Source organism: Oncorhynchus clarkii, chromosome 16 (assembly GCF_045791955.1).
Source record: "Oncorhynchus clarkii lewisi isolate Uvic-CL-2024 chromosome 16, UVic_Ocla_1.0, whole genome shotgun sequence".
Lineage (NCBI taxonomy): Eukaryota > Metazoa > Chordata > Actinopteri > Salmoniformes > Salmonidae > Oncorhynchus > Oncorhynchus clarkii.
The window spans coordinates 14,589,851-14,602,539 of record NC_092162.1 but is presented as its reverse complement, the minus strand read 5'-3'; the positions used below and the strand labels follow the sequence as shown (position 1 = coordinate 14,602,539).

The 12,689-nt window shown below is 42.4% G+C and overlaps 1 protein-coding gene and 1 long non-coding RNA gene across 3 annotated transcripts in view; both read left to right on the top strand.

The window, feature by feature from the left end:
- The window catches only part of LOC139368018 (rho GTPase-activating protein 22-like), a 37,574-nt gene that overhangs the window by 21,281 nt on the left and 3,604 nt on the right, over positions 1 to 12,689 (top strand). For both annotated transcript variants that reach the window (XM_071106505.1, XM_071106506.1), the window contains 3 exons: positions 7,412 to 7,543; positions 10,598 to 10,805; positions 12,384 to 12,516. In XM_071106505.1, coding sequence (XP_070962606.1) covers positions 7,412 to 7,543; positions 10,598 to 10,805; positions 12,384 to 12,516 — 473 coding nt within the window. The remainder of the gene's footprint in view (positions 1 to 7,411; positions 7,544 to 10,597; positions 10,806 to 12,383; positions 12,517 to 12,689) is intronic.
- LOC139368020 (uncharacterized) lies at positions 1,132 to 2,326 on the top strand. Its single transcript, XR_011626918.1, has 3 exons — positions 1,132 to 1,231; positions 1,622 to 1,704; positions 2,091 to 2,326. It is a non-coding gene; the product is annotated as an uncharacterized lncRNA (long non-coding RNA).

Below are 12,689 nucleotides of genomic sequence, written 5' to 3'. Positions count from 1 at the left end.
TCACTGACGAGTTGAGGTTTTGTCTCATCAGGGGTGATGGTCGGATTCGCATTTATCGTTGAAGGAATGAGCGTTACACTGAGGCCTGTACTCTGGAGAGGGATCAATTTGGAGGTGGAGTGTCCGTCATGGTCTGGGCGGTGTGTCACAGCATCATCGGACTGAGCTTGTTGTCATTGCTGGCAATCTCAACCCTGTGCGTTACAGGGAAGACATTAACCTCCCTCATGTGGTACCCATCTTGCAGGCTCATCCTGACATGACCCTCCAGCATGACAATGCCACCAATCATACTGCTCGTTCTGTGGGTGATTTCCTGCAAGACCGGAATGTCAGTGTTCTGGCATGGCCAGCGAAGAGCCCGGATCTCAATCCCATTGAGCACGTCTGGGACCTGTTGGATCAGAGGGTGAGGGCTAGGGCCATTCCCCCCAGAAATGTCCGGGAACTTGCAGGTACCTTGGTGGAAGAGTGGGGTAACATCTCACAGCAAGAACTGGCAAATTTGGTGCAGTTCATAAGGAGGAGATGCACTGCAGCACTTAATGCAGCTGGTGGCCACACCAGATATTGACTGTTACTTTTGATTTGATCAGTGACACATGATAAGTGACACATTATTCAATTTCTGTTAGTCAGGTGTCTGTGGAACTTGTTCAGTGTATGTCTCAGTTGTTGATTGGTGTTGTGTTCATACAAATATTTACACATTTGCTGAAAATAAACACCGTGAGAGGACGTTTCTTTTTTTGCTGGGTTTATGTATAACTGATAGATGCACACACATTCCCCCCAGAAAGTGTTTTTAAATGTATGTAAACTGTAAAGTATTTTGTCTGTAATGTATTTTTCGTTGTATATTGGACCCCAGTAATACTAGCTTTTGCCTTTGGCGTTAGGTAGCCTAGTGGTTAGAGCATTGGGACAGTAACTCGGATCAAATCCCCGAGCTGACAAGGTAAAAATCTGTAATTTACCCCTGAGCTAGGCAGTAAACCCACTGTTCGCCGGAGGCGTGGATTTCGATTTTGGCAGCCCCCTGCACCTCTCTGATTCAGAGGGGTTGGGTTAAATGCGGAAGACACGTTAGGGATAGGGAGCCTAATCAAATAAAACATAGATCCCTTAACACCTTGCGACGCAGCGAATGTTATTGAAAAAAACATCTGAGTTAATGGCGGACAAGAAGTCCCCGCATTTTCCAGAAGAAAAATAAATCATTTTGCGAAATGTAAGTATAACGTTTGTTTATTCATAAAATTATGTTTTTTTTAAATCAACAAATTACTTTCATATGAATGTTTTATTAAAATTCTGAGTCACTGGTGTTTATCCGCTTATTGCCAAGTTAGCGAGCTAACACGTCAATTCAACATCTACTCCATGTTCAATGTAATTTAATTGAAGTGACGTGGAAACAACGTTGATTCAACCAGTGTGTGACCAGCTAGCAGGCGATCTCATCCTGCTTATCGTATGTTTAGATATGAACAACTAAACTAACTAATCGTAGATTCAGCAATGGGTCAATTGTGAAGAATCTGACCGTTTTTAAGTCATGAATTGGTGAACTTGCTAGCCAGTTAAAGACATGTCGCAAATATTTTTTAAATATTTTCAGGAACTAAAGTGGGCACCCGATCCCGTTTCACTCCATTGCATTGGCTTGGCAGAAGAAAACAGTCCTGCCCGACTCGTTTGGAGGTAAAACATTTTAACAACATCTGTTCATTGTGTATTGTTCAGTCTAGGCTTGCTAGCCAGCCAAGTTATTTGTGCGTTTTGTTGACGAGTCTGTTTTGCTAGCTAGCTGTATGCAGTGTCTGTTTACCTAGCTAACGTTTTCTTGCCACATTCCCTTCCCCTATCGTTTTGCACCATTGGGGTTGGTGTTACTAGTTAAAAATTAGAAGCTAAGTTATTCTACTCTTACTGTAAACAACTTGACCAAGCCTAAAAAATATGCAAAACTGTTAACAACGATTGCACATTAATAAAGGTAGTTGTGCCTTCATCAACTTGAACCAGTAACGTTACTGAAATTTGAGCAGTGAGGTTAATTACTCCCCCCTTGTCTCTGCTTGTTCCAGGATGAAGGATCCCACCATGACACCCTGCAGATGTAAATAACTTGTTGTGAACTTCCCAGGCACCAGGATAATCACCATATCCCAGGATCATATTCAGGAGTGTTACATCACAATGTTAGATAGAAATAGATTCACCCATGTTATTGTGTACCATGCAGATTTGTTAGGACATTGTAATTTATGAAGCTTATTCTAAGATACAGATGTGATGTCTGACCCAGGGGAATACACTGAACAAGTCTTCAATTTAGACCACAATTAGTTGAATTAGGTGTTAGTGAAGGGCTGGAACAAAAAAAACTGTAAACTCTGGTCCTGTCTATAAAAAAAACTGTGGCTGAACAAGCTTATGTACTGAACAAGCTTATGACTGTTGGAGGTTAATCTCCTTGAAATCCCTCACTTGGTAATTATTTATTTTGTACAATGGACTGTGTTTTAAGGACTCATGCACTGATACAGGAAAACCAATAAAAAAAGTTAACATTTATTTAAAATTACAATTGTTGATGTCTCCTCATGTTTCTGGTTTTGAGGCTTGGGCATCTAAAGTATCTGGTGACTGCATCTGTCCAATCCACTGCAAGGAGAGAAAGGCATCAATCATATTACAATTCTGTATTCATTTAATTGAATATATATTTCTATTTGATATACATTTACATAATTATTTTGGACATGTTGTCCTTTATCACATGCCAGTATTTGTTTTGTATACAATGCATTTCGCTTACATTAGGATGGAATAGCCTAGGCCTTCTTATCTAGTTAGAATGCATCATATCACCTTTTCAATATTAGTTATCAACTAATATAAATCTTGGAAATCAATGTCATATAATAATATGCACAGGTGTGATAGTTATATGAATTACTCACAATGCAAGCCTACTCATTAGAGAAGTACATTATCAGCTCGAATGCAATATTAGCTTCACAGTGAAACCACTATTCTGGCTATTAATCATTCTTAAACAGTCAGCTAAATGACATATTTTACTATCTCAAATAATTGTAGCCTGTATAATATCATGCAGGCAAGCTTACAATGATGGAGCAGCAGACTAAGCAATATGCGAGAGGAGGACGCTATTCCAAAGGATAATTATTCTGGTCGGTGTCAACTTCATTCATTAACAGGTACTGAGGAGATGGATTCTGTTACTTGTTTATTTGTGTCAGATATTTCCATTTTGAGATGATGACGAGATTGCTAGCACTAGTTGCTCACACTAGTCACACACTTAGCAGCCGAGGAGAGAGAGGAAGGACAGCTGTGAAAATAATAGCTGGAAAATTAGTCGGAAGCACAGTAGCATTTGGATGCATTTTAATAATGTAGAGAATGTTAGAGCACAGTGTAGAATTTGCCAAAACAAAATCTCATATAAGCCGGTTCTACGCACAACCTACGCCAGCATATGCAAACTGCACCCAACTGTGAAGCTAGCTGTAGCGGCGCTTCGAGAAACTAGCGGGCCTGCTAGTGATAGTGGTGGAGCCAGCACCTCCACGTATCCACTCAGTCAAGTAGGCCTACTCTGCGACCCACAGCAACGCAGTCTTCTATGGACCAGTTTATGCCAAAGTCTGTAGCAAAACAAGAGCAAATTGATATTGCATATTGGCTAAAATGATTTCCAGCCATTTTCGATCGTGGAGGACAGGTTTTAGAAGTTATTATAGCAATAGTCTAAATCCAATGTACACAATTCCAAGCAGGAAAAACCTTTCAAAATCACTTATTCCATAACTGTACGAGAGCATACAGGCTTCAGTGCGGGAAAGAGTCCAAAAAGCTACTGCAGTTTGTCTTACCACTGACTGCTGGACATCAAGGGTAACCACTTCTTACATGTCGGTTACATGTCACTTCATTGAAGATTTTTTGATGTCTAGCTGTCTTCTGGACTGCTTTGAGTTCAGCGACAGACACACCTCAGAGAACTTGGCAGAGGAACTGTTGAGAATGGCAAGTATATGGAAAAGTAGTCTGTTGTGTTAGCGACAATGCAGCTAACATAACCAAAGCCATGAAAAAATGTTAATGGTCCATCATCCATGTCTTGCCCACACAATCAACCTGTTTGTAAGAGATGCTCTGAAGGTGATGAAGCCCACTGTGGACAAAGTGAAAGCAGCTGTGGAATACTTCCACAGGAGCACAGTAGGTGCTGAAAAACTAAAGTCTACACAATGCCAAATGGGGATGCCTGAGCTGAGGCCTAAACAAGACTGCACTACAAGGTGGAATTCAACATTTTATTTGTTGAAGCAGTTTCTTGAGTCAAATGATGCCATTGTCAATGCACCTGTTGATGCTCTGACCCAAGAGGAATGGAAGGTGGTGGAGGAGGTGTGCAGAGTCCTGGAACCCTTTGAGCAGGTCACTGTGGAGATCAGTGGAGAGAGGTACAGTAAACAGTTATTACTACATCATTATTTAGTATTATATATGTATATGAGCAGTAGATGAGAATGTAGTATCAGTAGACAAAACATGAACCTGAACTAATAAGTTACTGTTTTCTCTTCTCAGCTATGTGACAGCCTCAAAAATGATACTCCTGTGTAAGGGTCTCCAGCGAATCACAGCCAGCCGCCAGAGAGAAGCAAATGTAACCACAGGACATGTGACAGAGTTCATGGACACCCTATGTTCATCAATGGACAGAAAATTCCACGGAATGGAATATAATCATGTGCTATCAGAAACTGCTGCACTTGACCCCAGGTTTAAGAAGTTAGCCTTCAGTGATGCCACAGCGATTGATGAGGCTCTTCAAAGAATAACCTCAGCAGCAGGGAGGGACAGCCCAAGCAGTCAGCTGGCTCAGGCACCAGGGCAACAGGAAGAAGAGAGATCAGATGGAGTAGAAGCACCAACAGTAGTGCCACAAACGTATTCTGTTTGGATGCTGTTTGACGAGAGAGCAACTGGGGATGCAGCACAAAGGAATCTCTCAGTAGATGCCATTATGGAGGACCGATCCTATTTGGAGTAGCCCCTCCTCCAAAGATCTGCAGATCCTTTGAACTGGTGGAAGAACAAGGCCTCTGTCTACCCATGGCTTACTAAAGTCATGACAGGGAGACTTTGCATAGTGGCCACATCCGTTCCCTCTAAAGAAGAGAGAGAAAATAGGGAACAGTTTGATGTTTTAAGTGGGATGCTGCAGTTTTGCACATTGTTATTTTATTTTTTTTGATATGGTGCAATATTCTATTATTTGTTGTTCAGATTGTATTCATTTTGAATTGTTACATTTATATGCACTTTGTTCATAAACATTAAAAAGTTATATTTTAAATGCAAATGTTTAATAGCATTCTTTTTTCATAACAAACCAATGCATTTTTAAATACATTTGTGGTTAAGTATGATTTAATCATTTAATTAGAATTGTTTTAACACCGATCATAGTCAAACTTTCGCAAACTGTTTGACTTGAAAAATTACAAAACATTTTTTTTAAAGAGCGGTTTGGGAGCCAAAAGAGCCGTCTCTTTTTGGTGACCTGAGCGGAACGAGCCGGCTCACTGAAAATAGCCGGATTGCCCATCACTAGCTCACACTGCTACAGTGGCTACAATGTGACTGTAAACGTTTCGCGCTCGGTGGAATTTGAATGCGTTATCACGTGATGCTGCCTTTGACTCTCGTTGCAAGTGGCAGTAACCTACTGGAAAAGACCTACTGGAAAAGTGCAACCTACTGGAAAAGTGCTACCTACTGGAAAAGTGCTACCTACTAAAGGTAGGTGCCTCCGGAGGCAGGGAGGCAGTAGGTACCTAAGGTATCTGCTGTTGGATTGGTTAAACAATAACAGTAGGCTACACCAACATTAGTTTCCAGTCATACAAAGTGTAAAAATGATTGCACAGCACTGGCCGCGAGCCTGTAATGATTGGCTTTGAAGTGTGCTGCTCAGAAAACTGCTCTATGGCATTTCACAAGACTTTAGCAAGCCATGAGAATACTTGATGATATGAGGTCGGTTGTTTTGCAATTACCCCCAAGGTATTGTACTGCATTGTGCAGCCTACAAACACCACTTCCAGCTGCCCCCTGACAGCGATTCTACATTTTCGATATTCATTCAAATCCTCCTGTGCGGGATTATTTTTCTCCTGCGACGAAATTGGTCATATTAAGATCCGACATCTGTACTCCATCAACATAATATTAAGTACCGTATATGAAGTACTGACTGAATGAAATGACTGCATGTGGTAATAATGATGAAAGTAATGATGACTAAAGAATTTCAGCTAGGTACTAGAATACAACCTTGTATCTACACTCTTAAAAAAGTGCTATCTAGAACCTAAAATGGTTCTTTGGCTGTCCCCATAGTATAACCGTTTGAGGACCCCTTTTTGGTTCCAGGTAAAACCCTTTCCACCGAGGGTTCAACATGGAACCAAAAAGGGTTCTCCTATGGGGAAAGCCGAAGAACCCTTTTGGAACCCTTTTTTCTAAGAGTGTAGGGGTCACATGAGTACACAGCAACTGGTCTGCTCAGTGATAAAGGTGTGAGTTTGCTGAGCTGGGTGACAAAGGCCTTCAACTTTGAGGCACTGCTGTTTTCTATTTGGTTTACCGTCCCGAAGCTAAATGCTATTGAGTAACATGGCAAGAGATACCATAACATATAACGACCACAGTAAAATTACATCTCAATAATTATATCTGATTAATCACTTAAATGTGACAATTAGGGTCAATCAATTGAGACATGTAGTCTATATCGGTATTTCAGTCATTCTGTTAAGTTTGTAGCTGTCACTGTATTCTAAACAAATCAACTCCACCATCTAGTGGTACTAACGCCAGTTACAACGTAATTTACTGATAGGTCTGAGATGAGGGCAGATGATAATTAGCTTGATTTGCTGAAAATCAAATCAGAATTTTAATTTAGACAATTAGATTTTTGAGGAGTCAGAGGTTGTTGACCAGTCACAATATCTCATACTGTAGCCTAATACAGGGGTGGGATCTTGAAGGACACCATCTCCCCCTGTAGAGCTGTGGTATGGGGGAAAACATGGGAGGATATTGAAGTGGCTGCTGGACTCATCAACCTTAACATCAGTCCAGTCTTCCCCAAGATTGGAGTCTGGCAAAAACATGTACTTTTCAAAGACTAATTCCACTCATCTCTCTCTCCCCATCTCCCTCTTTCTCGCTCTCTCCATCTCTCGTTCTTTCTCTCTCCATCTCTCTCTATCCATCTCTCTTTCTTTCTTTCTTTCTCTCCATTTCTCTCTCTTCATCTCTCTCTTGCTCTTTTTCGTTCTCTCTCTTTCTCGCTCAGGTGGTCCAGGAGGAGAAAAGGACCGTGCTGCGCTCAGTCATGAGGCCTTTCTGCTCATGGCCAACTCTCAGAGTGACATGGACGACTGGGTCAAGGCCATAAGACGGGTCATCTGGGCACCCTTTGGAGGAGGTAAACTAGCCTGGCATTCCAAATGATTTTGCTCGGTTTCACCGTTGTTTTGCTTTGTTTAGGCTGGTTTAGCCGGGCTAGAGGTAAACTGCTTTGCCCAGAATTATATTACTAGACAGAATGATTACAAAATGCACTCTAAATCTCAGTAAAAGCATATTCTGGTACGGGCTCACATTATGCTATTTGTATATGTCACTCAAACGTCTTTGTCTAGTGCTTTATGGGGTCAGTGGTTTGACAGACAGAAGATCATTTTATGACGTACTGTGCATTTGAAAAGTATTCAGACCCCTTGACTTTTTCCACATTTTGTTACGTTACAGCCTTATTCTAAAATTGATTAAATAAATAAAACATCTTTGTAAATCACACACAATACCCCCATAATGACAAAGCAAAAACATTAAAAAAACAAAACAGAAAGACCTTATTTACATAAGTATTCAGACACTTTGCTGTGAGACTCGAAATTGAGCTCAGGTGCATCCTGTTTCCATTGATCATCCTTGAGATGTTTCTACAAATTTATTGGAGTCCACCTGGTAAATTCAATTGATTGGACATAATTTGGAAAGGCACACACCTGTATATACGGTCACAAAGTTGACAGTGCATGTCAGAGCAAAAACCAAGCCATGAAGTTGAAGGAATAGTCCGTAGAGCTCTGAGACAGGATTGTGTCGAGGATCAGATCTGGGGAAGGGTAACACAAAATGTATGTAGCATTGAAGGTCCCCAAGAACACAGGGGCTTCCATCATTCTTAAATGGAAGAAGTTTGGAACCACCAAGACTCTTCCTAGAGTTGGCCGCCCGGCCAAACTGAGCAATCATGGGGAGAAGGGCCTTGTTCAGGGAGGTGACCAAGAACCCGATGGTCACTGACAGAGCTCTAGAGTTCCTATGTGGAGATGGGAGAACCTTCCAGAAGGACAACCATCTCTGCAGCACTTCACCAATCAGGCCTTTATGGTAGAGTGGTCAGACGGAAGCCACTCCTCAGTAAAAGGCACATGACAGCCCACTTGGAGATTGCCAAAAGGCACCTAAAGGACTGTCAGACCATGAGAAACAAGATTCTCTGGTCTGGTGAAACCAAGATTGAACTCTTTGTCCTGAATGCCAAGCATCACGGTGAAGCATGGTGGTGGCAGCATCATGCTGTGGGGATGTTTTTCAGCGGCAGGGACTGGGAGACTAGTCAGGATCGAGGGAAAGATGAACAGAGCAAAGTACAGAGAGTTCCTTGATGAAAACCTGCTTCGCCCCAGTTCTCAGGACATGAGACTGGGGCGAAGGTTCACCTTCCAACAGGACAACGACCCTAAGCAAACAGCCAAGACATTGCAGGAGTGGGTTCTGGGCAAGTCTCTGAATGTCCTTGAGTGGCCCAGCCAGAGCAGGAACTTGAACCCGATCAAACATCTCTGGAGAGACCTGAAAATAGCTGTGCAAAGATGCTCCCCATCCAACCTGACAGAGCTTGAGAGGATCTGTGTGCCAAGCTTTGAATGTCATACCCAAGAAGACTCGAGGTTGTAATCACTGCCAAAGGAGCCACAACAAAGTACAGAGTAAAGAGTCTGGATACTTATGTAAATGTGATATTTTTTAAATATATTTTTAAAATGCATTTGCAAAAATGTCTAAAATGTTTTTGTCATTATGTAATATATTTTAGAATAATGCTGTAATTAACCAAATGTGGAAAAAGACAAGGGGTCTGAATACATTGCGAATGCACTGTATGTTCAGAACACAATAAAAGGTCCTACCAGAGCTTCATTTCCTCACTAGTCTGTCTTTACACCCTGTACAGTTGCTAACGTTGCACTGGAGGCTAGTCTACTGTATGCTACTATCCTTGACATGTGTCCAGAAATATAACTAGGCTAGGTTGTGTGGAGGCAGCTGGATGTACAGATATTATGTTACGAAAAGGACGTTATAAATAGGAGGATCACAGTATGTCTGTGATCATTGCTGTAACTTTAAACCAACCAACTCTCTGGAACTGGAAGGGAGGCACTGTATTGCAGCCAGTACTTGTGGCTTCATACATTACATTTTAAAAGGAGCATGCAATGCCGAAGATCACTCTTCTTTAGCCTGACATGTCTAATTCATGTAAATAGGGCCTAAACTGAAAACGGTTGGCTATCATTTCCATTTTTACATCAGGAGGATATACACGAGATTGCTGATAACAGCAGGATTTCATCTGTACAGTATTTGAGGCTTATTGACACGTTTTGTATTGGCCCCTGAATGTCCTGTTGCACTGGAGTGTATTTCGTTTCCATCGTCTCAAATGTACATGGCTGCCGGAATGCTTTCCAAGTTCTCGCTCTCCATCAAGAATAGAATTGTTGCCAATTTATAGAACTGTCGTTAACAGGAATACTGCTGGCAGAACCCGTGACGCTTCCATGTCTGTTATTTTAATGTTTCTGTGCTAACTATCTGCCACCAAACCTTTTATCTCTTGCTCATCCTCTTCCCACTTCTGCACGGACGCTACGCTATCAACAACGTCTATAGATGTGTCATTACGGTCATTACGTGTTATTAGAAAACCAGTCATCTCGAGTGCACGAGCCAGACTGGATTGAATTACTTCGACCGTCGCTGCTTGGTAAATGTGGCTTTGGCATGTATGAAAAGCACGCTCTGATTCTGTGTAGCACTTGCTCGATGACGTACTACGACTACTCTGATCTGTCAGTGTCTAGTGGTTGCGACTGTGTTGAGAGGCGGCGTTGGGCACAATCAGGTGAGATGCGGTGCGCGATTGATCGATGTAGATGTGAAGACTGTCTGAACTGTTTTTCCTCCCTTTCCGTTTCTCCTTTATTTAATTTGCACTTTGTCTTTACTGTTCATCCAACTACTGAATGTTGACAAACTGCATATTGGTATTCCTGAAGATAACTTTCCATTGATTTGTCATTTTAATATGTTAAAACTGTTTAAATTGAATGAATGACAACCATCATAAAATACTGAAATACAGAACCCTATACTGTATGTAAACCATGTTTTTTGCCTGCAGGGATATTTGGCCAGCATTTAGAAGACACAGTCCAGTATGAGAAGAAATTTGGGCACCGCCTGGCACCTCTTCTGGTGGAGCAGTGTGTGGACTTCATAAAGGAACGAGGTCTGGATGAGGAGGGCCTCTTTCGGATGCCAGGGCAGGCTAACCTGGTAAAGGATCTACAGGAAGCCTTTGACTGTGGGGATAAGCCTCTGTTTGACAGGTAGATCTGCATTCGCTGATATTGAATGGCAAAAAGTGCTGACTTGCTATTTGTTCAGCTGGATGTAGAAGTGGGGGCCACAGTAATGGTGGCAGTGGTCAATTATTGACAGTCAAATAAAATGAAATGTTATTAGTCACATGTGCTGAATACAACAGGTGTGGGTGGACCTTAGCGTGAAATACTTACTTACAAGCCCTTAAAAAAAGTTACAACATTTGGTAAATAAATGAAAGGAAAAATAGTAACACAATAAAATAACAATAGCAAGGCTATATACAGTGGGTACTGGTAATGTGCAGGGGTACGGGTCAGTCGAGGTAATTGAGGTATGTGCATGTAAGTAGGGGTAAAGTGACTATACATAGATAATAAACAGATAGTAGCAGTTTGTGTGTGTGTGTGTGTGTGTGTGTGTGTGTGTGTGTGTGTGTGTGTGTGTGTGTGTGTAGTATTTGCGAGTTTGTGGTTAGATTCCAGTGAGTGTATATCGAGCCTGTGCAAGAGAGTCTGTGCAAAAATAAGGGTAGCCATTTGATTAATGGCTGTTCAGCCGTCTTGTGGCTTGGGGTAGAAAATGTTCAGGAGTCTTTTGGTCCCAGACTTGGCGCTCCGTTACTGCTTGTAATGCGGTTGCAGAGAGAACAGTCGACCCATCGTCGTGGGTGATCAGGCATATTACCGTCGTGTTGGAGTCGTGTGTGGCCACGCAGTCATAGGTGAACAGGCAGTACAGGAGGGGACTAAGCACACACCCTTGATGGGCCTCCGTGTTGGGGGTCAGTGTGGCGGATGTGTTGCTGCCTACCCTCACCACCTGGGGGCGGCCCATCAGGAAATCCAGGATCCAGGTTCAAAGGGATGTGTTCAGTCCCAGGGTCTTTAGCTTAGTAATGAGCTTGGAGGGCACTATGGTGTAGAACGCTGAACAGCATTCTCATGTAGGTGTTCCTTTTGTCCAGTTGGGAGAGGGCAGTGTGAAGTGCAATAGAGATTGCATCATCTGTGGATCCGTTTGGGCAGTATGTGAATTGGAGTGGGTCCAGGATTTCTGGTATGATGGTGTTGGTGTGAGCCATGACCAGCCTTTCAAAGTATTTCATGGCTACAGATGTGAGTGCTACGGGGCGGTAGTCATTTAGGCAGGTTACCTTGGAGTTCTAGGGCACAAGGACTATGGTGGTCTATTTGAAACATGTAGGCATTACAGACTGAGTCAGGGAGAGATGGAAATGTCAATGAAGACAGCTGGTCAGTGCCTGCTCTGAGTACGCATCCTGTACTGTGATAGTGTATACACACGAGGCTGGTGAGGGGAGAACAGCTCATAACAACGACTGGAATGAAGTGAATGGAATGGTATCAAACATAAGTAAACCATGTGTACGATGTTTTGACTTCATTCCATTACTGCCATTACTATGAGCCCGTCCTCCCCAATTAAGGTGCCACCCAGCCGCCTGTGAAACACACAATAAATCCCTCTACTGTTGGCCACTAAGGCTATAGCACTTGCTATTGGACTGATTCATGCAGTTAGTAGACCACTCTAGATAACTATTTTGTACCCTCTTGCAGTAACACTGACGTCCACACGGTGGCATCCCTGCTGAAGCTCTACCTCCGTGAACTGCCTGAGCCTGTGGTCCCTTTCTCCAAGTATGAGGACTTCCTCTCCTGTGCTCAGCTGCTGGCCAAAGACGTGGAGGAGGTAAGAGACACTTCTCTGCACTAGTTCCAGTTCATGTTAGTATTCACACTATGACACCGAAGCCAAAGAACAGAACTGCTCTGTCATTCGATAGAAGCCAGTGTTCAAGTACATGTTGTCTATGTGAAGAAACAAGTGATGGTGATACTGTATGTTCTCCTCTCATCTTTTAG